Here is a 25,166-nt window from a genome sequence, read left to right as displayed (position 1 = left end):
GAATGCGTCGCTTTCTTCGTCCTTCAAAGCGAGCCAACTGCCCCGCGCTCCCCTCCCACAAGGATCCCATGCTACTAAAGATAATATCTTCACATGCAATTCGAACTGATCTTTACCACGTGTCCAATAGCTGATCGTAGGACGATGATGTGGTCACGTAGGACAGCGGAGCTTCGCGAGGGGATTTGCATCAGATCCTCCGCCACACCGTCCGGCCCGTGGGCTTCCACTCCGGACAGCTGCATGGTGGTTGATCCGGGGCGGGTATTCGACACCGCGACTTCGTTTCCGCAGACCCACATTCTGCACCCTCCCGCTTATTTGCATGGGCGCAGGTAACGGGTTTAAAGTATGACGTGTTAATGGCTAGATGGGTTTAAAACCCGCTAACTACTCACCGAAGACGCATCACTCGTCCCTCTCAATTAAGATCCAATTTAAATGTTCCTGGATGAGGATGAACCCCGAAGGACCCACGCATCTTTAACGTAATTGGATGTGCATGTATACAGATCTCTCTTATATGAATCCTTCACGTCCCTGTAATTTCCATGTCACATCCTTTGTGGAGCTCCGATGTTGGGACTCAGATAGTAGTTTGAAGGTATATCAAGGGAAGGTAATAGAAGTTGGAACATGAAGTGCACTAAATATGTACTTCAGCTCGTCGATAAATGCGAATTCGACATTAACTCGGTCAATTGATTGGACTCACAAACCTTTAGTTCCGGTTTGGACCGGGTTGACATATGAACCGGGCTGGGTGCACACCGTAACCCACGTGATTCTCACGTGACGTATTGGGACTTGGTTTGTTGACCTGAAATCGCTACAGTACTGGCGGGATTGCCAAACACATGACAGGACCAATCAAAACATTCCACGTATTTGTTACCTCACTTGGCATATCATATGCGGATCATTTTGGTGTTGTGCTGTTCTCGAAGAATAATGTGATCCCGAGTTGACGGTTACTGGTTCGTCAAGTTCTCTCCCTTCGAAGAGTAAACGACCTTTCTTTCCCCTTCGCTTCTTCCCCATCTGAGTTCTATCGATCGATCGAGAGAGAAAGAGAGAGGAGAAGAGGAAGAAGTGGAGAAGGCCCTAATGGCGGTGGTCTCGGCTCTGGCGAAATACAAGTTGGTGTTCTTGGGGGACCAGTCGGTGGGGAAAACCAGCATCATCACTCGGTTCATGTACGACAAGTTCGACACCACTTATCAGGTCCATAAACATCCTCGTCTCCTCTTCAGTCCATATGCTTTCATGTCTTACCCTTACTTGCTGGGGTCTCTGATTCGTGGTCTTTGAAAGAGGTTTGTCTTTGATCTGTTATTTTGGTGAGTGGACACATCCTGTGTTTTCCGGGTGTCTAGATTGGGATTTTGATCGATAGAGGGATTCGGCTAGCAATTGTGCTTGACGGAAAACCTAATTTGATTTTCTGTTGGAGGTTGACGAATCATGGGCTGGTCCTGATGGTTGATTGTGTCAAATGGGCTTTTGCTTTCCTTTAAATATTGGAGGTTGCTGTTACATTTCTGAGCATGCATGACCTAACCAGAAAGCATCACATCGGAATTCCCGATGGAAGATCGAAAGGGAGAATTTTTTCTTCTACTTTCTAGTCATAATGTTTACTTCTCATTTAGTCTTAGCATTATGGATTGAAACACATTTTCTTTTTACACATCTTGATCTATATGATTCATAGATTTGTCCATTTACGCCTTTACTGTGATGCAACTTGATTTTGAGTGCTAAGCTTTCTTGATCTGGTAAGCAAATATTATCTAGGAATATCTGCAATGAGTCCGGTATCCCAAATCAGATACACAAGTAAAGCAAAATGATCACACGGAAAGACACCTAATTCTAACCATTAATGACTTGCAATGTTGTTTCCATTCAGTAAAAAGGAAGCATATTAGCAGATGCATTACATATAAAGAGAATCATTTGTCGCTTTTGTAAACCTTTTGAATATTTCTATCAGGGAAAATAATAGGACTTATTTTATACATCCTATATATTCGCTATTTTAGATGATGGAAACAGATATTTGAAGTGTAATTGCCTTTTTGGTTTGTGTCCTTTACCAAATTAGTGTTGATCACATGACCATTCAAAACAAGATTTATTAGATTTATACATGTATCAACCTGGCATACGTGGACTGACCCAGCAATAAACTTTAGCAAATTAAACTTCTTTAGATGCAATTGTTCATGTATGATCAGAGTAATAATTAATGCTCAAGAAGTTCTCAAGTCCCAAGTCTCACTATCAAATGAAAGCAACTATAATTCTTTTTTTTGCAAAAAAGTAAATAATGAAAATGGGATTCAAGCTCAAAACTTTATAATTATCTGTCAAAATCTTTACCAATTATTCTAGTCAACACCTTCAAAGTAACTATAATTCTTATTAGTGGAGAAATTAAAGGCACCCCATGCTTTATATTTAGTAGTGAATTTAATCCCAATAAACAAGTTTTCTTGGAGAGATTATACTCATGCTCAGATTATTCGGATGGAAAGTAACTGCATGGTGCTTCCACCTTCTGATGCGTGAAGGCTGACAGTCATTTAGGCTTTACATTAGCAAGTATATATTAATTACCCTTCACTCTGGAGAAAAATATGTTGTTATTTCTGTTCTATTATTTCCTCAATTTGTTGAGAAGATATATTGCCTGCTTATAGTGCATTAGAAATTATATATCACAGATGTAATCATGGCAATTCTTACTGCGGAAGTCTAGAAGCTAGACAGATGGTATTAACAACCAATTGGTCAAACAACTAGTTTAATCACTTGGGAAGTTAGATATTTCTGCCCATTCTCCGAGAAGGATCTTGAAAGATAGGGTCATTATATGCTGTTTTTAAGCAGGCACCGGTGTTTGACAACTATTGGATATAAAAACATTTTTGTGAAAGCTAAATCGTTTGTGCAAACTAAGCCGTAAGGTCTTGGGGTCAGCAGCAAAACTATTCTGTGGTCGGGAACTTGGTCCTGGGGTCAGGAACATGGAGCTATTCCAGGCATTAAGCTGCATCCCAAACTATTCTGTGGTCAAATTTCTAACATGCATTTTCTTACAGGCCACCATCGGCATTGATTTTCTATCCAAAACAATGTACCTTGAAGACCGTACAGTTCGTCTGCAGCTCTGGTAACGTGTTCGGTTCTCTTTCTATTTCTTTGGTGACAACTTATCTTTGATAAAGTTACTGAAAAGTTAACATCACATGTTTGAGTTGCAGGAGTCACATTTGCCAATACAATTGTAATTACTGAGCTACTCATGAAAATTTGAAATACAAATAGAAAATTAAAAAAAATCTATTTTTTGCTGCCAAAAATTTACTATAAGGAAAATGAAATCCTGACAGTTCCCGTATTCTACATCTTCATTTTTTTTCTTCTAAAGGTCATATGAACCATGTCCTTCGTGTTTCTTTAAAACTTTTTGTATCCAACATTTTCCTTGTTAAGCGTTGTTTATCTTTTGCATGATTTGATTCACTCATCTTGTCAAAGCCAGTACAAAAACTAGTGGAGCATGGTTCCTTTAGAGGTAACATGGTTGCTTATACCAAGTGCTATGGAACAAATTCTCTGTGATTTTCCCAGGTCTTCAGTCCCTAGTATGTAGCTTGTAGCTTTCTAACACAAGCTTTCGATATCCTTCTCCTATGCAATGTAGTTCTTTGTTAGCACGTGGCTTGATGTGATCACAAACATCCAAGGGAACTATGATATGCCGCTATTGTCTTAATTTAAGAATACAAATCAAATTTGTTTTCTCACGTTGAATAAAATAGTTTAGCTTACTGGAAGTTATTTACTGAATGTCCAGTTTTTCGAAAAGAGCCTCGGGTTAATTTGACCTTCAATTGCATATTAGTTTCTGCATCTCCGACTCTTGAACATTAACTGATGGCTTATTCAACGCATATTTCTTACATAATTGGTAGGGACACTGCAGGACAGGAGAGATTTAGAAGCCTTATTCCAAGCTACATTAGAGACTCCTCTGTTGCAGTTATCGTTTATGATGTATCTAGTAAGTACTGGTTTTCTGGTATTGACTTGAAATTTTCAGGTAAAATATGGTGTTGTACATAGATTTGAAAGGAATAACATGTTATAGCATTAACCAGATTAAGTAAGAAATCGAGTGATTACTAGGATATCATGTTTGTCCTAATCTAGTCTAATTGCAAGTTGTAATTGTCAGATGAATCTTATTGCATATTTTAATCTGATAACTTTCATTTTTCCTATCCCTGTTAACGTCACCTTCAGAGTTTGACTACTTGGTCATAAAAAAAAACACAGGTTTAGTGCTATCAAAATGTTTCCTGTAGTAATAAAAGACCAAAAAAAAACCCATATGGTACTAATATACGAGGGTGAGAGCCTTAGTACTCCTAAATCACTCAGAAAAGGTAGCATTATTTGTCACTAACAATGCCTTATCCTTTATACCTTTAGCTATTGCAAATTTATGTATATTGCACTTTGAACATTCATATATGTTCTAGTTTAGCTTACCAAAGAGCAACACGCTGCTTAATTATCTTGACCTGATGATGCATAGGACATTACCAGGTGGTTGCCATATTATCATGTTAATATAATTGAAATAATTCACATTTCCCTCCTCTACATTAACTGCACCTTTTTACATTCTTTTCCTAAAGAGTCTGCTTGCATGAAAGAATCACCTGGTGCTAAAAGCATATGTGGAATTAGTTAGATCTCTCTTACTCTGTATATTAAGAATCACCTGGTGGTAAAAAGTGAGAGGTAAGTGACCCCGTTGTAGGATACACAAATAAAAAATTCTCTGAGCCTCTGATTAAATTTCATGCTGATTAAGTATCATCACTACTGAAATGATCATATGTTTCCATTAAAATGAGAGTATTTTTTCCCTCAGTTTGTATGCCTTTCTAAAATACTAGTTGTATCTATAGTAAGAGTAATTGTCTATTAATATGCTCCATTTTCTTTGCAGATCGGCAATCATTTTTAAGCACTTCAAAGTGGATCGAGGAAGTGCATACAGAACGAGGCGGTGATGTTATCATAGTTCTTGTTGGAAATAAGACGGATCTTGTTGACAAAAGGTCACAAGTGCTTCCATACGATGCCCAATAGGTCTTCATGTATATTCACTAGTTATAGTTGATTGCTTTCATGAATGCTAGGCAATCTGTACATCAGTTCTTTTATGACTGATGATTGAGAAGTCCCTTTGAGTATTTCTATACACGGTCGTTAGGTGCTTGTGAAACTACTTAGCCAATCTTATTTTTACTCACTCCACATTCTGGTGCATTTGGATACGAATGCATGGAGTCGGTAATTGTTTATGTGGAGAAGGAAGTTTGTTGTCATGTATTTAGTTGTTCCTACCATTCTCAATTTCGCAAGAAAATAATTCTGCGTCTTTGTCACTTTCTCTTTCTTTCTTGGTTGCAGACAAGTCTCGACAGAAGAAGGAGAAGCAAAAGCTCGTGAATTCGGAGTAATGTTCATCGAAACTAGTGCAAAGGCTGGCTTCAACATCAAGGTAAGCACATTGTAAGGCATCAAGTGCTATTTTTGCACGTTTAGCACCTTTATTTCTCAACCGGAAGAGACACTTGAACATTGCAGCCTTTGTTCCGCAAGATTGCTGCATCCCTTCCGGGGATGGAGACACTCGCTTCTGCGAAACAGGAGGACATGGTTGATGTCAATTTGAAGCCCACTGTCAGTTCACCAGAGACTCAGCAGCAATCTGGAGGCTGCTCGTGCTGAAGATATAACCAGGTTTAAGTACTTGTTCATTAACTAGGGGCTAAGAATTCTTGCGTTCACCTATGAAGGTTTTCCAATGACGTTATACAATGAGGGTTCTCTTGATTGTAGCATCTCTGTTGTTCCCCATCCCGCACTTGTTCGTTTGTTTGAGGTGGATATCTTTGTGCATACTCTTTTGATTTTGTTATTTTTATTATTATTTCAAGATAGATATTTGTTGTTTCTACAAATAAAATTGAAACTTTATTTATTTTTCTATATTATCTGAACATGTATTCCTACCATTAATTATGTTTCAAGTTAATAACATGTTATCTTTAAAGTTGATTATTGAGTGTGATGTTTCAAATGACATGGTTATGTCAAACCTGATACAGAAGTTAGGTTGATCTGAACTAAAGTTCAAGGAATTAAATTAGAATTTACTATTAAGTAAATGTTAAAGAACTAATGGGGAGCTCCTCAGGTAAAACTAAAGTGGAACTCTTGATCTCCCGAGGATTCTCACACTCTCGAGGTATCTATATTAGAAGATTGATGTCGGATATTTTTGACCTGATTCCTCATATGCATAAGTCAATAGAGAGTTCAAAGTAGAGTCATACGAGAGTTCAACAAAGGGTATTATATGGATTTTGTCATTTTGTATCATGCTAGTACCCATATTGATGTTCATCTATCAAGTTATGAAAGGATAATTTTGTTATTATCACTTGTCCCTCGTTACGCTTTGGTATGAAGTGCAATATTCATTTTGATTTGCACTAAGCACCATCTAAAGGATGATCATGTGAGGGCTTTAAGCTCTCGACATAATCTCTCAGATGTCTTGATCGATATGGATATCCCAAAAAAGTTACTCCTTAAGAAGGACACCTCAAGTGCGAAAAATATTTCTCTTTAAGAAAGTCCTTATTTCATGAGGTAGTCACCTCAAATACTAGAGGAGAGGCTTACCCGAGGTAGTCTTCAAGCTCTTGGGAGCCCTCTCAAGGTGATCACCTCGAGTACTAGAGGAGAGGCTCATCCTAGGTGGTCCTTAGCCTCTCAAGAGTCTTTTCAATATGATCATCTCGAGTGTCAAAGAGGCTCACCTGAGATAATCCTAGAGCTCTTAGGATCCATCTTAAGATGGTCATATTGAGTGTTTTAAGGAGAGACCTACTCAGGGTGATCCTTCGGCTCCTAAGAGCCTTTCTAATTTAATTATGAAGATACACTTAGGTAAATGTAAACATATCTTAAATCTTTTGAGGGTCTTGAAAGTCTCAACTAGGTTAACTAGACATGAGTTAATCTTTTATTTATTCATGAGTATGTTATCCATATAAGCTTTTATTTGAACATCTTATTCACCATTCATTGATAGGTTGCTTCAACATTCTTTAACCCAAAACATGACTTAGAAATAATGTATTGTTATCCATAATAAAGTATTTTTCTAGTCTTCAAGTGCAATTTAGATATGGTTATATCATAAGAAATATCAATTAAGATTATAAATTCATGACCTTAAGTGGTATCAACCAATTAGTTAATACGAGACAAGGGATAATTATCCTTCGTACATATCCTGTTCAAAATTAGTATAGTCACACATTCTCTACTATACTGAAAATATACATCCATTACCAATCCAATTTTATTAGTGAATCTAGAGACATAATTGACTATACTTTGCAATTAGCACATGCTTCATGCATCAACCACTAATGAAGTGTAGCTCAAATTGCTTAAATTGCTTTGCTAGTTAGCATAAATGTAAAGGGGAGAAAAGAGTGCTACTCTCAAGCTGCTACATGAAGTGTGAATAAAAATAATTAGCATGCGAGAGTGTGGTGTAGAGGTTTATCTATATTAGTTATACTACCACATGCCCTCGCATAGTTGACATTGCCTTTGAAAATCTCTAGATTCGATAGCCAAAACTCCTAGTGAAATAACTCATAATTGAATTTTTTTGAACGAAAACAAACTGACCACATGGGTATCTTCAACCCCATGAAATTCTCACTATATGTTTTTCAATCATTAGTTGATCTCTTGGAGTTACAGAGTATTATAATATGTAATCACTCTTTAACTAACCCTCAAGCTTGGGTAGAAATAATTGAGGATGATGCTAGTTGTCTACTTCTCCCGTGGGAGACAATAGGATCATCAAATTGATCGATGTTGGCATTAGCATTGAATTAGAATTCTCTATCATGGTTGAAGTCACATTGAGCTAGTGAAAGTCACTAAGAATTGTGACTTGTGATATTGGGTAAACACAAGCTATATCAATTGTGAGAGAAAAAGGACAATGGACTACATCATTCTTATAAGGGTCTGGACTTGTTGGGATAGCCTAAGAAAATCTTCTACTCACAAACACAAGACCAAACAAAATTCAGAATAGAAATTAGAGATTACTGTAAAGGAGGTCAAGAATCATAAGAAATCGTAAATGATCATGTTGTACTAGCAATAGGAGACAGAAATCAGGTGCAAAAGAAACACATTTAATTAAGAATCATATGAAATCCTTAGTTAAAATCATGAGATCACAAATGACAGTCAAAGTTAAAGATATAATCGCAACATAAGATCAGAGATTACAAGCTGAAATTAAAGATCACTGTCGAGGAAAGGATCATCCATGATCAATAACTACTCACATGACGATATCCAAATCATGTGCGAAAATGAAAGATCGTCTCAGATGAAATGAAGAATCACAAGAAATCACAAAACACATTGGGAATTTAAAAGATCACTATAGAGGAGAAGAAGGAAGAAGAAGAAGAAGAAGAAGAAGATTCGCGAGGAAAATCTACTTGACACACGAGAACAGAAATCACAAGCAAATGTGAAAGACATGCAGATCACGAATCACAATATGCTACACAGATTGGAGGTGCTCACGGACCGACCTATTCACGCGATCGTTTTTGGTTTCATGGAGGTCCTCACCGACCTATTCATGTATTTTATTTCATTGGATCTCATCCATCCTACGTGGCGACGAAGTCGCCTAGTGGGACCCACCAGCAGCAAGCAGTAGTAGGAAAATCGGGTACGGCGACGCGTGCCGCGCGTCCGGCTTACAGGCAGGGAGGGACTTTCCTTCTCCGTGCCGTATTGACAGCATGACAAATGGCGCGAGGACGAGCGTTTACGAGGTGGGAAGGAGTTGGGATCCTCTCCAACTCACAATTTTCGCGATTCACCCTCAGCCATGAGATCGCCAGCCATTATGGCTATGGCTGATCGAGATGTGAGGATGGGAGGGGTTAGAGGGTTAAACGGGAGGAAATATGTATGTAGAATTGAATCCACATGAATTGGAAGGGATCAGCAAAAGCCTTTTCTCTTACCTGAGCTCATCTCAGCTCAGCTCAGCTCGTGAGAATCTCCTGTGGGGGGGGCGGGCCAACCCTGCAAACTGATGTTTTCGAGTCGGTTCATCGGTCCATCAAACATAATGATCGATTGCACGTATAGAAAACGCGTATTCTGGATTGGTTTGATGTGTTTTACTTGGGATATTGTTATGCCAAGTCAACTAGCTTTCGTGATCTGAAATGGAAGAGACGAACACATCAGTAAATCACCTAAGCACTTGAAGAAATCAATGAGACTTTAGATGTCACATATACTCACAAGAGCGAAACAGCATCTGAGAAATCGATCCGACAAGACACGAACAATCCAACTGCATAAAATTCCAAGACCAATTCACATCAACAGGCCAGGGAATAGATAAATGTAAACAACATTATAAGAGTGTCATGCAACCGAGTACCACAAGTTGGATGGAATATTTATTATGAGAGCAATTTTGACATAAGAAGAAAAACAACAACATACATACAACTCACTATATTAGGGTGGCGCAGCCGTTTAGTCCTGCACTGTGAAATGAAAATAACAACAACATACATCGTTCACAGGTTTTGTTAGATGTTTTCTTTACACTATATAATAACCAAGCTGTAAGGGTGATTTAGCCTGTGAGACGATGACAGCAAAATATTAGAGAGGATATATTGTCGAGAGCATCATCCAAAGGCAAAACTGTTACTTTTACAACTCTTACAACTTGATAAATAAGAAACTACACACTTACAATTGAAACTCCATGACAGGTGGGTTCTATTGATGGACAACAACAAAGATCCGCCAACTTCAGAATTTACATCACTTCTTCAATAGAGCCCGTGAAAAGATTCGCTTGCAGTAAGGGTTGGTTCTCAGGGCTGCTTCATGAGGAAGCATAGCTTTTACTAGTGCAGCACGGACAGGGCCCTGCATCGGTATATATATGAGACGATGAGAGAAGGGATAAACCAATTATTGCTAAATTGATTAGATATAGGAACCTTGGAATTTAGAAGAGCAGATTTGATAACATAGTTTGCGTAAGGGTCTTGCAATAATTGCTCAAAGTGTGAGACTGAAATCAATTCCAATATTATAGTAGCTCGATCATCTTCACCCAAAATCTTCAAGCATTTTTCCACCACGTTACTGCTAAATTTCTGTATGGAGAGCTGTACATACTTCCCTTCAAACTGAGATGCCAAGTTTCCAACTGCCAAGGAGTTCTTCAGATCTAGTATATACTGGACAACATAATTTCTGGAACAAAAAAGAGATAAGTTTGCAGAAACAACAGCCACAGAAAAATTTAATATTTGAATAACCTTCTACGCAATCCAAGAATAAGTAAATAATACTAAAGGATCATTTAAGAATTTTAAACAAAGAAAAAACAAAATGGGTTCAAGAAGTCAATTGCAATTCTGGATTGCTGTTACTTGAAGTGAGTATTGAGGAAGAATATTCCATAGATTCATTTAGATCTCTAAAGATACTTGAGATCCTCAAAAACAGCTAATTTGTTTGTCTAAGTTTGGATAAACAGAGACTGCATATTCATAGTTTTCTCAAAGTCCAATTGACTAACATGTGGTTCATTTGACTGATCAACATAAGGATAAGTAATCTAAAAGCTACATGTAAAACTCAAGATAAACATTTATAGTCTGCAAGCTCAACTATTTTCGAAAATATCATTAATGACCATAGGCATGTTAGTTCATGAACAGTAAATACAAGAATAACTTGGGAATTCACATGTTGTTAACAGCAAAATAATGAAACCGAAAGTGGTGATGGCAGATACTGCCACTATATGGGCATTATATAGTGGTTGTTGTGACTCACTCTTCATAGAATATGCTTGCAAAACCTAAATAATTATGACTAAAGAAACAACATAATTCAGACTAGAAGATATCAGGTACATCAGGTTTCAATCTAGATTGGTGGTTCAATATGATTGATGCTTAAATATACCTACTAGAATTGATAAAGCAGTCATATATCTAGTAAATGCCAGGTAGTCAAGACAAATTCAATTATCAAATAGATGCACCAAATGGGTGCTGAAAAAATTGACTCTCTCCAATCCTTTGAGCCTATGAAGATATAAATGATAATAGAAATGAAATGTGCATATATTATTATTTTTCAAAAAAAGTAAGATGTTACTATAACTTCACATAAGTCTTACATGTTTCAACAGAAAAATAGATGCTGCAATTTAGCAATCAAATAATTACCCAAACGGATCTTGAGCAAGTTCATAACCATTAGCAGAAATTTCTGCAATCAACTTTGCTTGATTTTCTCCAGTAGAATGGGCTATGCATTTTTGCAACACACAACATCCATGTCGATGAGTAGCAATATCAACACAATGCTTTGCCGCAGCATCAAAAATTAACTGTCAGTATAGCATGCCATGCAAAGTTAGTGAATCGGAAAGATAATTGTAGAAACTGTAGGAGCAAGCGAAAACAAATTTGTAATTTTGTTTCTTCTGATAATAGCATAACACTATGATGACAACACAGTATAACAAATGCAGAGAAATAATAAAGGAGTTAAAGCGAGAAGCAAAGTGGAGATGTATCAATGCCAACAACCAACTACAATTTCAATTTTAATTCAAATTTGACCAATTAATGTAGTTGCATGGCCCTTTGCTGATATACTTTCTAAACCCAAAATCTTATTGAACAGAATTTTAATTGAAATCAAATATTTGATTCACAAGCTCAAATTCCAACTCACTTCTCTAAATTAAACTGTTTAGGAAGTAAGACTCCCCACAACTAGCATCCCAAGATAGGATTCTGTAAATATTTCAAGCAAACATTAAAAAGAAAAACGAAAGTTCCCTGCAAATACAACCATATACTCTGAGAAAACATCAAAACAGAAAACTTATTTGTAAATTCAGTTCTGGCTGCACTATGACCATAAGCTAATCCATCCTACACCAGCTAACAAATAAGTAACATTTGCCCTATAATAACTAATTGGAACATAATTATAAGATTTTCCTAGCATCTCCAATGATTCATGTATATTAGAAAAACTGCCGTTAATAGTTAGTATTTGCTTGCACATTGAGAAGTCATATAATGTTTATATTTCTGCTCAGTAATTCAGATGCAGAAGCTGTACAAATTTAATCAAGGAGGTTGTGAGCAGACACCTAGAAAGGCACACCCTTGTCCTAAGTCATGGATAAATAGAATACTGTCAAAGAACCATTTCTCAGAATCAGTAGCGCCTGCTACTTCAAAGAGTGCATTGGAATCATCTGGGAGGTTTCATGGAACTATCAGATCTGAATCTGAACTGTACTTATATACAAGTGACAACTATTTCCTTCATGATACCTGCTCTCAACTGCAAACTAAAACATTATCACTGCTTCTTGTTCTACTTCTCATCAGCCATTTTAGACGTTCTTTCACCGGATCTGTGAAATTAGGCAAGCATTTTTGTTTGTGCATGGATAACAAGTCATAGGTATTCCAGCATTAGTTTAGGCCGTACCTTACCTTCCCTGTTCCTTACCTATTCCATGTCATGATGTTTCGGTAAGTGCCAGTAATTTAAGTACAATGACAATAACTTTAAAGAAAGGAAACCACAAACAACATATAGGCTACAATTTCATACAAAGGAAAATTTAAGGCACCGGTATCTAACCATATTCATTTGGCACAAAATCATTTGACTCCCTAAGCATTGTACAAAGATAATAGCCGCATCAGAAAACACAGAATGAAGCATTCGACGACCGTACAAGGTATAAACTAATTACACTGTTAGCTTCAGATGTTATGCTTAAGGGGTTTTCATGTTAAATTTATCAGCAAGAATTGTTTGAACAGAATGGTGAATGAAGATGGGACATTAATTAACAAAAACATAAATTCTTGAAGAATTCAGAAGAAATACAAAATAGGCTTAGCAATGAACTAAACACGCTGACAGGCAATCTCAACCTCAAAACTAAGCTAGCATAACAGCATGAAATTAGAAAAGTTGAAGGTGATTCACCATAACATATTTTCCTCTGCTAAGAAACCAATACCTTATTGTCTTCAGGTGTAAAAGATTCCAAGCAGCGTTGGAGCACATGGCTGCCATTCAAGTCCTTGATGAGATCTAAAAACCCAGGTTGTATGGCTGATATAACCAGTGCAATTTGCTTCTTAGTTTTGAGGGTATCTATTAACTTCTGCACAGCCCTCGTCCTGAGAATAAATCTAAATCATGTTATTGGAAGTATGACGCCAAATGTCTAAGCATTAGAAAACTTATTTAACTGAACCTGCAAGGGCTAAAATAAGCTTCAGCAGAATAAGTTGATATTCGTAGGCAATGAGCAAACTTCTACTCACCCATGAACGTTCAGGGAGATTCTGATGAGGTTATCTGGATCCTTCAACACTAGGAGGATCTGCATCAGTTGTTCTTCACTGCATAATTCAAGTAGCTTCTGCATGAGATAGTTCCCAAAAGGATCGATCATGAGCTCACTGGCATGATTGATGACCCCATTAAAAATCACATCTACCACATGCTTCCCTTCATCAAGCTTCTGCTGCAAAAACCGACACCCATGCTGGTGCTTCGCAACAAAGTACATACATCCTTTGACATCCATCACATTGTCATACTTTGGCAGAAAATTTGGTAGCTTCACCGAGACTCCTCGTGCATACAGGCATCCATCAAACTGCGATAGTTTAGTCCCCTTCAGGGGATAATTCAATGGGCACCTCATGCAATGGAGCTCCTTACCCTCTATAATTAAACTGTCATCGGATCCAAACACCTCAGGGTTTCTCAGGATTCTTCCTGGCTGAACCTCAAGATTAGCAGAGGGTGTTTCGATGCATCCATTTGACACTGAAAAGTCAGGTAACCTCGAGGCATTTAAAGTGTTCCTATTCCAACTGGAATCTATTCTAATCTTCTCCGACTGCAAGAACATATTAGAAACTGGATAAGGTTGATTAATACGGGAAACAAAACCCCCGCCAAGATTAGCCCTACAGTGAGGAGTTCGTCCAAGGACACCATCAGTTCCCAATTCAGTTGCTCCATAAGGGAAATTGTCGAGCCATGGCTCGAAAAAATTAGCATCCGCATAGCAATGCTGCTGCTGCGATTGAGACGAGCATGGATTCTTATCCAGACCAAATAACAGAGAGTTGGGAATAACTGAGTGACAATTAACGCCAATCTGAAATGTATCGTCGGTATAATTAGTCTCAGGCACAGAAGGGTTGATCGGGTTGTTCTCGGATGCTGATGCCGGCATCAGCGGACGACCAATTGGTACTTTCGGATCAACTCCGAGATGCATACCGCTAAGTTTGTCGAGCAAGCCTAATCGTTCGACCATCCGCCCCGTATGCTGGCGAGCCAGTTCATCGGCGGCAGGGGAGAGAAAGCCCAACACCAACGATCCTTCCGAGGGGAGGGGCGGCGGCGAGAGGCGTGCATGGCGGTCACCATGGTCAGGCCCCCTCCCATGCCCACAGCCATGGACAGGATAAAACCCACGAACTGGCGATAGCTCATCGAGACCAGGCACATGCACGCCAAGAGCATCATCACCATGGAAGCGGCGATGATGACCGAGATGGGGATGAGGGAGATGGGGAGACGTGGCATGAGGGATTTCATCCAACAGCATCTCCATCTCCCTCTCTTCCTGCTTCCCCATCTTCATGGATTCCTCTCTCGCCTCTTCCGTCTCCAGCGTCACCTCCTCCTCCGACTCAAAAGCAAAGAAATCTTCCACAAAATTCACCCAAAAAAGAAGAAAAAAAATCAAGAAAAGGATCGCAGAAGGTAAAAGGTCGGATTCAATGGATGCGAGGGGGATCGGGAGAGGGAAGTTGGGATGGGATTGGGGATTGCAGTAGGAATTCGAGGAGTTGGTTGGAGCACACAAGAGTAGGAGGAGAAGTAGTGAGAGAGATAGAAGGGGGGGGTTTATATCGGCTTTATATATAGATATAGGAAGATTAGGAAAGAAGGCATTTGCATTGAGAGGACGGTGGTGGTGGGTTTCTCCACGAGTACACTACACCATTCGTTCCTTGTATAAGCTTCATACCATTTCCTGGGGAGAACTTATTCATTTAAATCTAAATTTAGCATTTAAAATCCCTGTAAAGACATAAATAAATATATATTAAATGTTACAAATACCCCTACAAACTCTTATGAAAATTTAAGATATATAGTGATTTATAGGGTAAATATGCTATTTCCGAGCATTTGGAGGGACGGATAGGTAAAAGGAGAGCACCGGATTTAAAGTGAAGAAGAGGCGGTGAGGTTACCCCATCTTTCTACGCCTTCTCGTTGGCGATACACGGGGGCGGTTATTCTTAGACGCGTTCTTTCCGGTGAAGTCGAGATATTTTGTGCACAATATCTGTGAGTCGACTGCTGAAAGATCTCTCTCTCTCTCTCTCTCTCTCTCTCTCAGCCGATCCTTTAATTCTTGATTTATTTGCTAAGCTTGGATTAGGATTTAATGGTTTTTAGCTATAACGTCTTCATGGAGGCATAATGTCTATAATGTCTTTTGTCGTTATACATGTTGACTTGATTCGTGAAAGACTCGCTTCTCTATGGATCGAATCGCTAAAACTATCATAGCTTGCAAAACAAAAAAAAACAAAAAAAATATTCTTAAATAAATATTTATTTATCTAGATATAAAAAAAAAATGCAATTGTTAAAAATAGGATCAATTGATGTTCTCTTGAAAAAACAGTGATATGGATTCCAACCAATCATGTTTCTTTCGATTTACATCATGCAATTATAACCCACATACACTCTGACGATAGTCAATATACACAGTCATATAAATCACAAATAACCCAAGTAAAAATGATGACACGTTTATTTAAGATCAAGAGCTAAAGTTGCTTTGGTGATGCTATAATCATATGGCCAAAACCCTAATCCCAGTGTCACCCAATGACTTGGTCTCATCATTGCTTGCTCTTTGGCTCATGGTATCGCCATGTTAGGAATTGATGCTTGGCCCACTCTATGAGATATTTCACAGCTTAAAAACACATTGAGTTTGTCCATTGCAGCACACTTGCAAGTATTATTTGGAATGCTTTGGGCTGGTACCCAAGCATCAAAGAGCACAGCTCTTATCATGCCTTTGGAAACTGGTAGTACCATCAGGTGGCACTTGAAACACTCTTAATAGCAATGCCTGAGGAGCTCAAATCAGAAGTGAACTGTAGAATAGAATATATGAACTGGTTCGATCTGATGACTTTTGTCCCTTGGATATATGTTGCTTCTTCTTTTGCTACAGAAACACCATCACCTGTTAAAAGGAAAAAGAAGGTCTCAGATAATAATTGATGGCAAATTAAGTACACAAAATGGTTGAAACAGATCATGAGATCGACAGAGTAGTGTGCGCATATACTGATGACCCAAGTTATCATTGTTTTTGTTCTTGAATTAATCAACTAAATCACTATAAATGAATCAACTAACAGCAGAAGAAATAAAAAGACTCGAAGAAATCAACTAAATGAATTGATTCACTAAGGATCGTGAGTAATTCATGAAAAAAGAGAAGGTGGTCCTGGGATGTGGACTGGTCCCTGAATTCATCCTAGAAATAAATTAAGTTATTCTGATGGCACCACTTTGGAATGGCAGTTGAAATGTCAATATAGAATCCAACATTGGTCCAGCATAATGAGAGGCCCTTTGTCTGACAGTCATCATCCTGACTTTTATCAATGTTGGTTGTCACTACAAAGATCTGAAGATGTTCTTGGTTTTGGGAATAGAATCAGAAAGCACAAAGGATAACTCTTCCAGCTTCATAGTTTTCTTATAACAAGAATAAGACACTGGAGGCTATTCTAATGATTACCGAGTCAGATCAATTATCCAACTGAAGATCTCCAGTAAGCTGAGTTGTGATACTCCGGTGGAGCAGAGTTGTATCATCGACTAATTTTGCCTACATTTTCCCGTTTCATGTTCACTTTTGGTGATGCCCATTTCTATTTCTACATCCTGTCACCATGATGACTGTACGACAGAGGCATCCTTGAAAATCAACGTCATAGTAGCAGAATCAACTTAGTGATTACATAAAATAGAAATTATTGCAATCAGTTGTTAGATGTCCCAGGAAGAGGAACAGTTCAAAGGTCAATGGCAAAACCGAAGCCACTTAGCATATTATGTATGAATGATGTCAAACATAACATCGACGGCAAAAGGGGCTCCTTAAACAGTCTGAATAAGCAACTTCCACAAAACAATCATGAGACCGTTAGACGTCCAAAACAAGCATGTCAGAGAAGTCAAACTAGCACAATGTTGCTCTTACCATCAAAAGGTGTGTGTCACCACCTAGATAGTCTTATGAAGGAGCCTTTTCCATTGGTGAAGATACCGCTATGGCTCGCCACTCATCTCTGTTAGCCTTGCCATACCGAGTTTGAAGATGCTACTGCCGCATCATGTCTGAAGATGCTACTGCCTGTCAGTTCTGCCAGTTTCTGAAATATGAAATTTCTTAGTTGTTTTTACCATTGGTTTTTCACCGAACAAGATATTACTGAGACCCACCACAGATTATCAAATTAAGCAACCAAAGCGTGAGATATATCATCATGCTAAGAGCCATCCTAAATGCATGCAGTGAATTAAATTTGATATAGAAAAATAGAGTTCAATATGCAGATAGAAGGTCCAACAACCATGATTGTATGTGTGTGTGTATATATATACATATATATATATATATATACATATACATATATATATACATATACATATATATATACATATACATATATATATACATATACATATATATATATATACATACATATATATATACATACATATATACACACACACATATATATTGGGGAATTAATAAGCCAGGACAATTCATAATCATTTAAACAACAGTTGCCATGAAATGGAACTGATGTAGAAACAAGAAATCAGTAAGCATATATGCCTACAATCCAAGAGTTGAAAACAGTATAATTTATATGTGAAAGACAATGAAGAACAAGTGAATGATCATCAATGCTGCCCGGTTCTTTTGCTCATACCTAACCATTTTGAATGCATTATGTTGACGTTCAGAACATGTACTCCGTGCAAGCCTCATGAGTCAACAAACAGATAATCATTGAAGTAATGTATATTTTCTGAAAATTGCTAAAAGAAAAGTCAAGAGATGCCCAAATTTATTGAATTTTTACCCAAGCAGAAATTAAAGTCAGCCTCTGGGTGACACCAAGGTGACTTACGGGTGTTTGTAGGTTTCACGAAGAGGTTTCATCATTTATCTCCAAAGTCCTTGCTTTCTCCTACTTTTTGATGTCCTCAACAGAACTTCAGGAGGAGAAAAAATGTCACACCCACTTAGTTCCTTGCATTTTGCATTACATAATTGCTTGTTCAATCTATTCTAGAACTCACTTTGCAGAGACCCGATTGGCTCTCGCGGCATTGCTACCTCAGCAAGTGAGGCTGGATTTTCAAAAGAAACAGTTTCATCAGCACCGAACGAGATATGGCAAATTACATTTATTGTCTTCTGTCTCAAGGATCAAAAGTATAATAGTCTGACAATAAACTTTACACCCTTTTACCATTCAATTAGTAGCCTGACTGTACTAAGCAAAGAAAACACACTAGAAACAATAGCAATTTTGTTCCAATCTATTCTTAAATTAAGTTCAATAGCTAGAGAATTCACTAGAATATATATATACAAGTAGACTGTAGCAGATGTCAATCATCAACAATTTTTTGCTGTTACAGTAAATGTACATCAAAGATTGTCATGCTAGAATACAACCACAACAACAAGACATAACGTCCCAATTAACTTTGTCATGAAAGTACAAACAAACTAGAATTAAGTTTGAGGTCAAACATAAGGGTTCAGAAATTTGCCTCGGTTATCAAAATTACAACTTTACTTTTTTTTTCTTTTTTGTGAAATGATGTGCGAATCATCAGTTCATGATTCGGTTTTCAGCTTTCCTCCAACTCTTAAGCGGAATTAGATGTGCAGTTGGATAAGAGATCACGAAGAAAGCCCAAATGTCTAACGCAAGATATCGTTAAAGATAATCACAAAATTGAGAGAAGGAAGAGGAAAGAAGGGCTAACAGGAGAGGTCAAGGCATCATATGGCGCCACTGCGGCCTCGTTGGGTGCCGTCGGCGAACCAGACGAAGAAGCGATCCCCCTCTCGTCGTACCCGAGGAACGGCAATAGCTTCTCATGGCTCTTCATCGAGATCGGCCACGTCACCCGATCCATTTATCTCTCGCACGCGCTCTGTCCTCGACGAATCGGGTTCATGGAGGCTCGGACCGAAACCCTAAGAGATCACCCCCCACTCTCCGGCGGAGGCTCCACGGCCGATTCAGATATGCAACGGTCCTCCGCGGAGAGGGATGTATCATCGCCGTTGGATCCGGATCCATGGGCGGAGATTAGCTTTGTAAATCCCACGTTGGACTATCCGGGGGATCCGGTCCAAGGGATCCGCTACGGGAAACGCGTCGATCAAGCATGTGCACGATTCTCAAAGCAGACAACCCGTTCCCAATAACGCTTGTCGAAGCTGCGCGTTCCACAGCTGCCTGCCTGCTTCGGTCAACAACATATCCGATGAAGGATTTTTATCCTTGGAATTTTGTTTCTAGCAGTCTTCTTTTTCTTCCCTCTTATTTGAGAAGGGAATATAATTTCTCTCACCTACTACTTAAGCCATGATGGTGCAAACATGGGTGAGAGGACATCATATCTGGAGATGCTCTGGGAGCAGGTCATCATGAGGAGGAGGGACAACCAGGGCCCTTGTGAAACCCCTCTAGGGTTTATTAGCTTTCCCCTTGTCTTTAGCTGGTGTTTTCGTGCCTTAGTAGAAGAGTAGCACTAAGTCTTTTTCTCATCATTCATCCAAAGATATACGTACCAGAGCTATGGCATCTTCGTGGCATTGGTTTGCATTATCCAACCCAGTGATTTGGAGAACAAATCCTTCCTCGTTAGTTGTTCGATCGACACCCCAAAATGATAAACAGCAAGCTCGGTGTTTTGCCAACAGCACGAGCAAAGGGAGTATCTGAATTCTCTGTTCCATCGATTGATTGATGCCCTGCAAGCGAGAGCATGTGAATGGCTCCATGAGTGCTGGTTATACTACTGCAAAGCCTACTGAGATGGGAAAGCAGCAGCATCTCCCTCAGATGCTGAAGATTGCATGTCCTTTCTCCTCAGAGGGAGGGAAGAAAAGGGTAGGCTGCAAAAACCCAACCCCATCCCTCTCGTTTAATCCCCCCACAAGTACTCTGCTTTCATCTGCACCTCAAATGGAAGGGAGGGGAGGACGCCATCATTGCTGGAGAACGCATTATTCTTGTGGCATGGGCCACCATGATTCCAAAAGCTTGAGTCACATGTCTCCCCTCTCAAAAGCCCCTCTCCCCTTTCCTCATCAAAATCCATGGCCAGGCTTTTCAACAATCAACAGGTTGTTTATGAGCAACCAGAGATGTTTCACACTTTTTCCTCCCTGCCCAATGCATATGTGGTAGCATCATTGAAATCCATGACCTCTCAACCACTGCATCAAACCCGATGCAACTCTACTGATGCCAGCATCAAATTTCACGAAACGAACTGCATTGATTCTATGGTGGATTTCATATCGGTGTACTCCCTATGCCAGGATTGCCACCGTAAGAGGAAGGGGGAGGGACTAAACGTAGTGACTGCATGGTGATGCACAACTTCTCCTCTATATATCTGTACATATAACGTGAGCTGAATGCAGAAAACATAAAATAGTTGATAGTCTCGAGATTAATACCGTTTGTCGTATTTATTTTTCATGTGATCTTGTAAATGACAGTATCTTATAGAGTTATCGACTTGGATCCGATCTAATAGTAGTCGGATTCTGAAAATCCAACAACTATTACTCGTATAATCTCAGCTTGCATATGTATGGTAAATTGTTGTTTGCTCGGATATCATATAGGAAGGATACAGGAAGAGACTAAACTGAAGCATAACAAGTGTGTATATATGTATAAATCTGAAGAATCTCGAACTTGAAGAGAGAAGAAATCATCACTGCCAATATGAAAAATCAACCCTCAGGAAATTGCTTATTTATTTGACTTCAAGATCTGCTTCTGGAGTCGATGGAAAGAGGGCCAGGAAACCCAGAAGAACTTGAGGATAAGCTTAGCTTGATAAAGACTCGAGGAAACCAAACAAGGCTGTCAAAACCAGTCCTTTTAGATGCACAGTGATCAAAGCAAGGATGCAAGCGAATCCATGTACACATGAACAAGAGAGAGTCGTCATATCTATGGTTACCGCTGGTGACGACGGTCAACCGATGAGCAGCAGCAAAGATCAACTTCCTCCTCCGCCCACACTCACACCACTTGCTGCCCCTACTTCCAATCCGAAGAAAGGATTCGTGGATCCACCACTGTATTCTCTGCTCGACGTTACATGGCTTCAGCTAGTCCTGATTTCTGTAGTTCCTGATGACTGCCTTTAGTCCGGCTTGTTCTGCATTCTCTTGTGCTGACTCACCGACCCAGCCGGATAGGGCATCGACTCTGTCGGTTGACTTCGTGCCTTCCGTCGCGATGAGGCACCCGAGGCCACCCATGGTGTAGTCTGGAGTCCCGTGCGGCGCAGCTCCGAAGGCGGGCAAGGCGTGTGAATTGATCTTGGGAGCAGCTTGGGATTGGAGGAGGGGTTGGGAGACGAGATTTGCGCTTTGCATGTCGAGCACAGGTTTTGAAGGTCGAGCATCAACGATCGATAATTGGCACTTCCCGGCGGAACTTGAAGTCGAGCTACTCGAAGAACTTGTTGCGGTGGTGGTTATAGGTAGGTTTATATTGGAAAGAGTACCTCTAGCGAAAGAAGCAATAGCTTCGAGTGCGGAGGAGGAGGAAGCCATGGGAGGGAAGGCCGCAGTCTGCGTCTTCTGGGGAAAGGGCCTGAGGTGGTAAGGCGGGACGGCGGCAGCGGCCATGCTGAAAAGGTCGAGGCGGGGGCGGGGGAATGGAGAGGAAGTGAAGGGCGGCGTCGGAAAGCCGGTGAACTGTTGCACCATGTCGCGGAAATTGGAAGTGTCGGTGGCGAGGACGGTGGTCGGAGCTCGCCTCGACGCCCTCGACCGCTTCTTGGAGCCTCTCGGGGCGACAGCGGGGCGATCAGCTTGCACCTGCGGTTGCACCGACGAGGGTCTCGTCGACGTTGATGCTGAGATCCGAGCGACCATCATGGGGCCGGGGGTTGTGGAAGTGGGGTAAGATAATAGAGAAGATGATGGGATTCCCTTGGGCCATGTGGAGTCGAGGTTGAGGGAGTTGGACTCCGGGGTCGGGAAGGGGAAGGAGGCGAGGTAAGCGGACAAAGGATCAAAGAGGGAGGAGGAAGAGGAAGAAGGGTGGTGGCGTTGGAGAGCAGTAGCAGCTGTTGTTGGCGCTGGTGGTGGCAGGTTTAAGAAGGAGGACATGGACTCACCGCGAGATTCGTACTCTTCGTTGTCGCCGCTGCTCGAGGACTGGATGCTCCCGCTGTGACTTGAATCCATGGCAGATAAGGAAGAAGAGAGAGAGAGAGAGAGAAGGGTAGAGTGGAATAGAATGGTTAGGGTGCTAAAGAAGAGGTTCAAGAGTATCTAGGAGTGGGAGAGACCTCTTCTCTCCATCACTTTTTCTCTTGTTCTTTGTTCCACTTTTATCTTTCCATGGATCTCTCTGATGGTCGGTAGGGAAAAGCTTAATGATTTTGTCTTGGGTGTGCAAGAGAGGGCTGGAAAGAGTGGCAAGGGAAGAAAAGTAGAGGAAGAGACCATACGTCTAAAAGAGAGAGGGCAACTTGAGCTCACAGTTCCACTAAAAAGATCCTCATTAGATTTCAGAGGTGGTGGACCAACCAGGTTTTCGGATTCTAGCCAGTCTCAGAGAGAGAGAGAGAGAGAGAGAGAGAGAGAGAGAGAGAAAGAGAGAGAAGCAAATGGAGAGTTGAAGAGGTCAAAGCCATGGATAGAGAGAGAAGAAAGCTTCGAGCCAAAGAAGAGGAAGAGGGTTACGTGTTACCCGAATAACCTCAAAAAGAAAGTAGATAACTCTAATTAAAATGACTTATCTCTGCTGGTCTAATCACCTTTGAATATAACACATTGACAATAACTCCTAAGAACGTCCACCTCTCATTTGAGTTATCTTTTCTATATAAAATATTTCTTTTATAATCAGATATTGTCTATAATTATAGAAGCAATCAGAGGGCCATATACATAATAATAATAATAGTAAAAATCATGTATTATTATTTTATAATAATGCATGAAATATTTTTTTAACATTGTTGAACTCTGCATGAAGCAATATATAGATTAACTTAATTGGAAAACTTGCTAATTAATCACTTAGATTAATGTCATTTCTTGTGGAGAAGGGAAAAAATAGAAAGTGGCCAGATAGATTATCCATCCTAAGAGTTGGGACCTTCAGCAGTTTATGCTTATATCATTAAGAACACAGATATGGATTTAATTAAGCTCTTAAATCTTTTGTTTTCAGCTTTGCTTGTTGTGCTATGAAAACAAACATTGTTATACATTTGGTAGATCAGTAAGGTGGGTTCGTTTGGTGGAAGCATCGGCAGCATTTAGCTGCAACCTCCAGCTTGACCTGCCCATACATCCGTCATCGACCTCCCAACCAGTCTTTTGAGCTCCTCATCTCTCTTTAGACCTTCTCACTGTGCTCGGCTTGAATCATGCACAAAGCTTGGGAACTTCACATTAGTTGAACCATGCACCAGTTTGGTGCAACCATCAAGCAACACACCATTTAATTAATAGTCATATATATATAGAGAGAGAGAGAGAGACAGAGAGACAGAGAGAGGAAAAAATATGCCCTTGTTGTTGATCTCGATTGGCTGAATGTTTAAGATATTGTCGTTTTTAATTGAATTAATCGATCCAATTCTAACAAGGAATGTAAGTGCATGAGTCATGTTATGCGGGGTTTGGCCCAACAAGTTGGACGATGGTTGCCCTGGGCCATGTCAAATCTCTTATGACTGTGCCTTTTGTAATGCGTGCTGACATCCAGTCCGCAATCATCTCCGTCCATATTCTGATTCATGGATGCAGCAACAGGTACGAGTGCATGAGCTACTTTGCATTTGCGAAGACGAAGCAATGATTGGCTCATGGAATATGAACGGTTTGGGAGAGGTATCTCCTCACGAGGTTCTTCCAAACATGCGCGAATCTTGTCCAGGATCAAAAGAGTGTTCCCATGGTGGCGTTGCCGAACGACCATGCTCGGCTAAAACGACCTTCGTTTTTGACCTCCATCTTCCTTCCATGAAAGTAAGGGATGAGGATGAAACATTTCGGATGACGATGCCTCAGCTGCATGTGTGCTTTGCCTGCTTTCTCATGGCAAGGGGTGGGGGGGGGGGAGGTTGCTGCTCCAGCCCACATGCAGCCTCCTCCTTCCGGCAACCTAACCCTAAAGCTTGGTATCACGATTCCTGGCTCCACTCTCCGAATTCATCATCCTGCCTTTAGGCAGTCACATCCGCGTCCATGGAGGACCACCGCGCTTGCATGTGTTCCGACGTGCCTGCTATGGACGACTGTCTCCTACAATGATCCATCATTCCCTTCCTTTTAGATTTTGGTTTTCAGTACCACACACGTCTCGAGGACGTTGAGATTTCATGATCGATTCATTTGTTTGGTGAGTTGTTGATGCGGGAGATCGCCTCCAATTATTTGGACACCCGATGGGATGTAGTGGCCACCAGCTTTCCACGCATGAAACGGTCGGCAAAGAGTCTCAGAGGGCATGTCAGTATCCCACTTAAGTCCCCCGATGTTGCTC

The 25,166-nt window shown here is 40.1% G+C and overlaps 3 protein-coding genes across 5 annotated transcripts; 1 reads left to right on the top strand and 2 right to left on the bottom strand.

The window, feature by feature from the left end:
- The first annotated feature begins 994 nt into the window (after window positions 1-994).
- LOC135606270 (ras-related protein RABH1e-like) lies at window positions 995-6,147 on the top strand. The gene is made up of 6 exons (XM_065097268.1): window positions 995-1,224; window positions 3,108-3,178; window positions 3,984-4,072; window positions 5,030-5,141; window positions 5,497-5,587; window positions 5,674-6,147. The coding sequence occupies exons 1-6, from the start codon at window positions 1,108-1,110 to the stop codon at window positions 5,815-5,817; spliced, it is 624 nt and encodes a 207-aa protein (XP_064953340.1). The 5' UTR covers window positions 995-1,107; the 3' UTR covers window positions 5,818-6,147.
- A 3,457-nt stretch (window positions 6,148-9,604) lies between these two features.
- LOC135606269 (putative pumilio homolog 7, chloroplastic) lies at window positions 9,605-15,180 on the bottom strand. Of its 3 annotated transcripts, XR_010484739.1 has the most exons (6): window positions 13,572-15,179; window positions 13,262-13,424; window positions 11,430-11,593; window positions 10,185-10,443; window positions 9,932-10,110; window positions 9,605-9,813 (listed from the first exon to the last, which is right to left on the bottom strand). XR_010484739.1 is itself a non-coding variant. In XM_065097256.1 (5 exons), exons 1-5 carry the CDS (start codon window positions 14,909-14,911, stop codon window positions 10,003-10,005), a joined length of 2,034 nt encoding a protein of 677 aa, XP_064953328.1. In that variant the 5' UTR covers window positions 14,912-15,179; the 3' UTR covers window positions 9,825-10,002. The 3 variants fall into 3 exon arrangements, 2 of the variants coding, with proteins under 2 accessions (XP_064953328.1, XP_064953329.1); XM_065097256.1 differs by lacking the exon at window positions 9,605-9,813 and having other exon boundaries at window positions 9,825-10,110; XM_065097257.1 differs by lacking the exons at window positions 9,605-9,813; window positions 9,932-10,110 and having other exon boundaries at window positions 10,304-10,443; window positions 11,381-11,593; window positions 13,572-15,180.
- A 6,192-nt stretch (window positions 15,181-21,372) lies between these two features.
- On the bottom strand, window positions 21,373-23,168 carry LOC103976710 (uncharacterized). Its single transcript, XM_009392014.3, has one exon. It carries the CDS (start codon window positions 22,850-22,852, stop codon window positions 21,764-21,766), a length of 1,089 nt encoding a protein of 362 aa, XP_009390289.2. The 5' UTR covers window positions 22,853-23,168; the 3' UTR covers window positions 21,373-21,763.
- Between the last annotated feature and the right edge of the window lie 1,998 nt (window positions 23,169-25,166).

Source organism: Musa acuminata, chromosome BXJ2-2 (genome assembly GCF_036884655.1).
Source record: "Musa acuminata AAA Group cultivar baxijiao chromosome BXJ2-2, Cavendish_Baxijiao_AAA, whole genome shotgun sequence".
NCBI classification, from domain to species: Eukaryota; Viridiplantae; Streptophyta; class Magnoliopsida; order Zingiberales; family Musaceae; genus Musa; species Musa acuminata.
Note: the sequence above shows the minus strand (reverse complement) of the source record. Positions and strands in the feature narration are given on the sequence as shown.

Coding starts and splice junctions, on each gene's coding strand:
- LOC135606270 (XM_065097268.1), top strand. CDS start 1,108: ATGGCGGTGGTCTCGGCTCTGGCGAAATACAAGTTGGTGTTCTTGGGG. Junction 1,225..3,107: donor AGTTCGACACCACTTATCAG/GTCCATAAACAT, acceptor ATTTTCTTACAG/GCCACCATCGGCATTGATTT. Junction 3,179..3,983: donor ACAGTTCGTCTGCAGCTCTG/GTAACGTGTTCG, acceptor CATAATTGGTAG/GGACACTGCAGGACAGGAGA.
- LOC135606269 (XM_065097256.1), bottom strand. CDS start 14,911: ATGAAGATGGGGAAGCAGGAAGAGAGGGAGATGGAGATGCTGTTGGAT. Junction 13,425..13,571: donor ATCTCCCTGAACGTTCATGG/GTGAGTAGAAGT, acceptor ATTTATTCTCAG/GACGAGGGCTGTGCAGAAGT. Junction 10,111..10,184: donor CTGCTCTTCTAAATTCCAAG/GTTCCTATATCT, acceptor ATACCGATGCAG/GGCCCTGTCCGTGCTGCACT.
- LOC103976710 (XM_009392014.3), bottom strand. CDS start 22,852: ATGGATTCAAGTCACAGCGGGAGCATCCAGTCCTCGAGCAGCGGCGAC.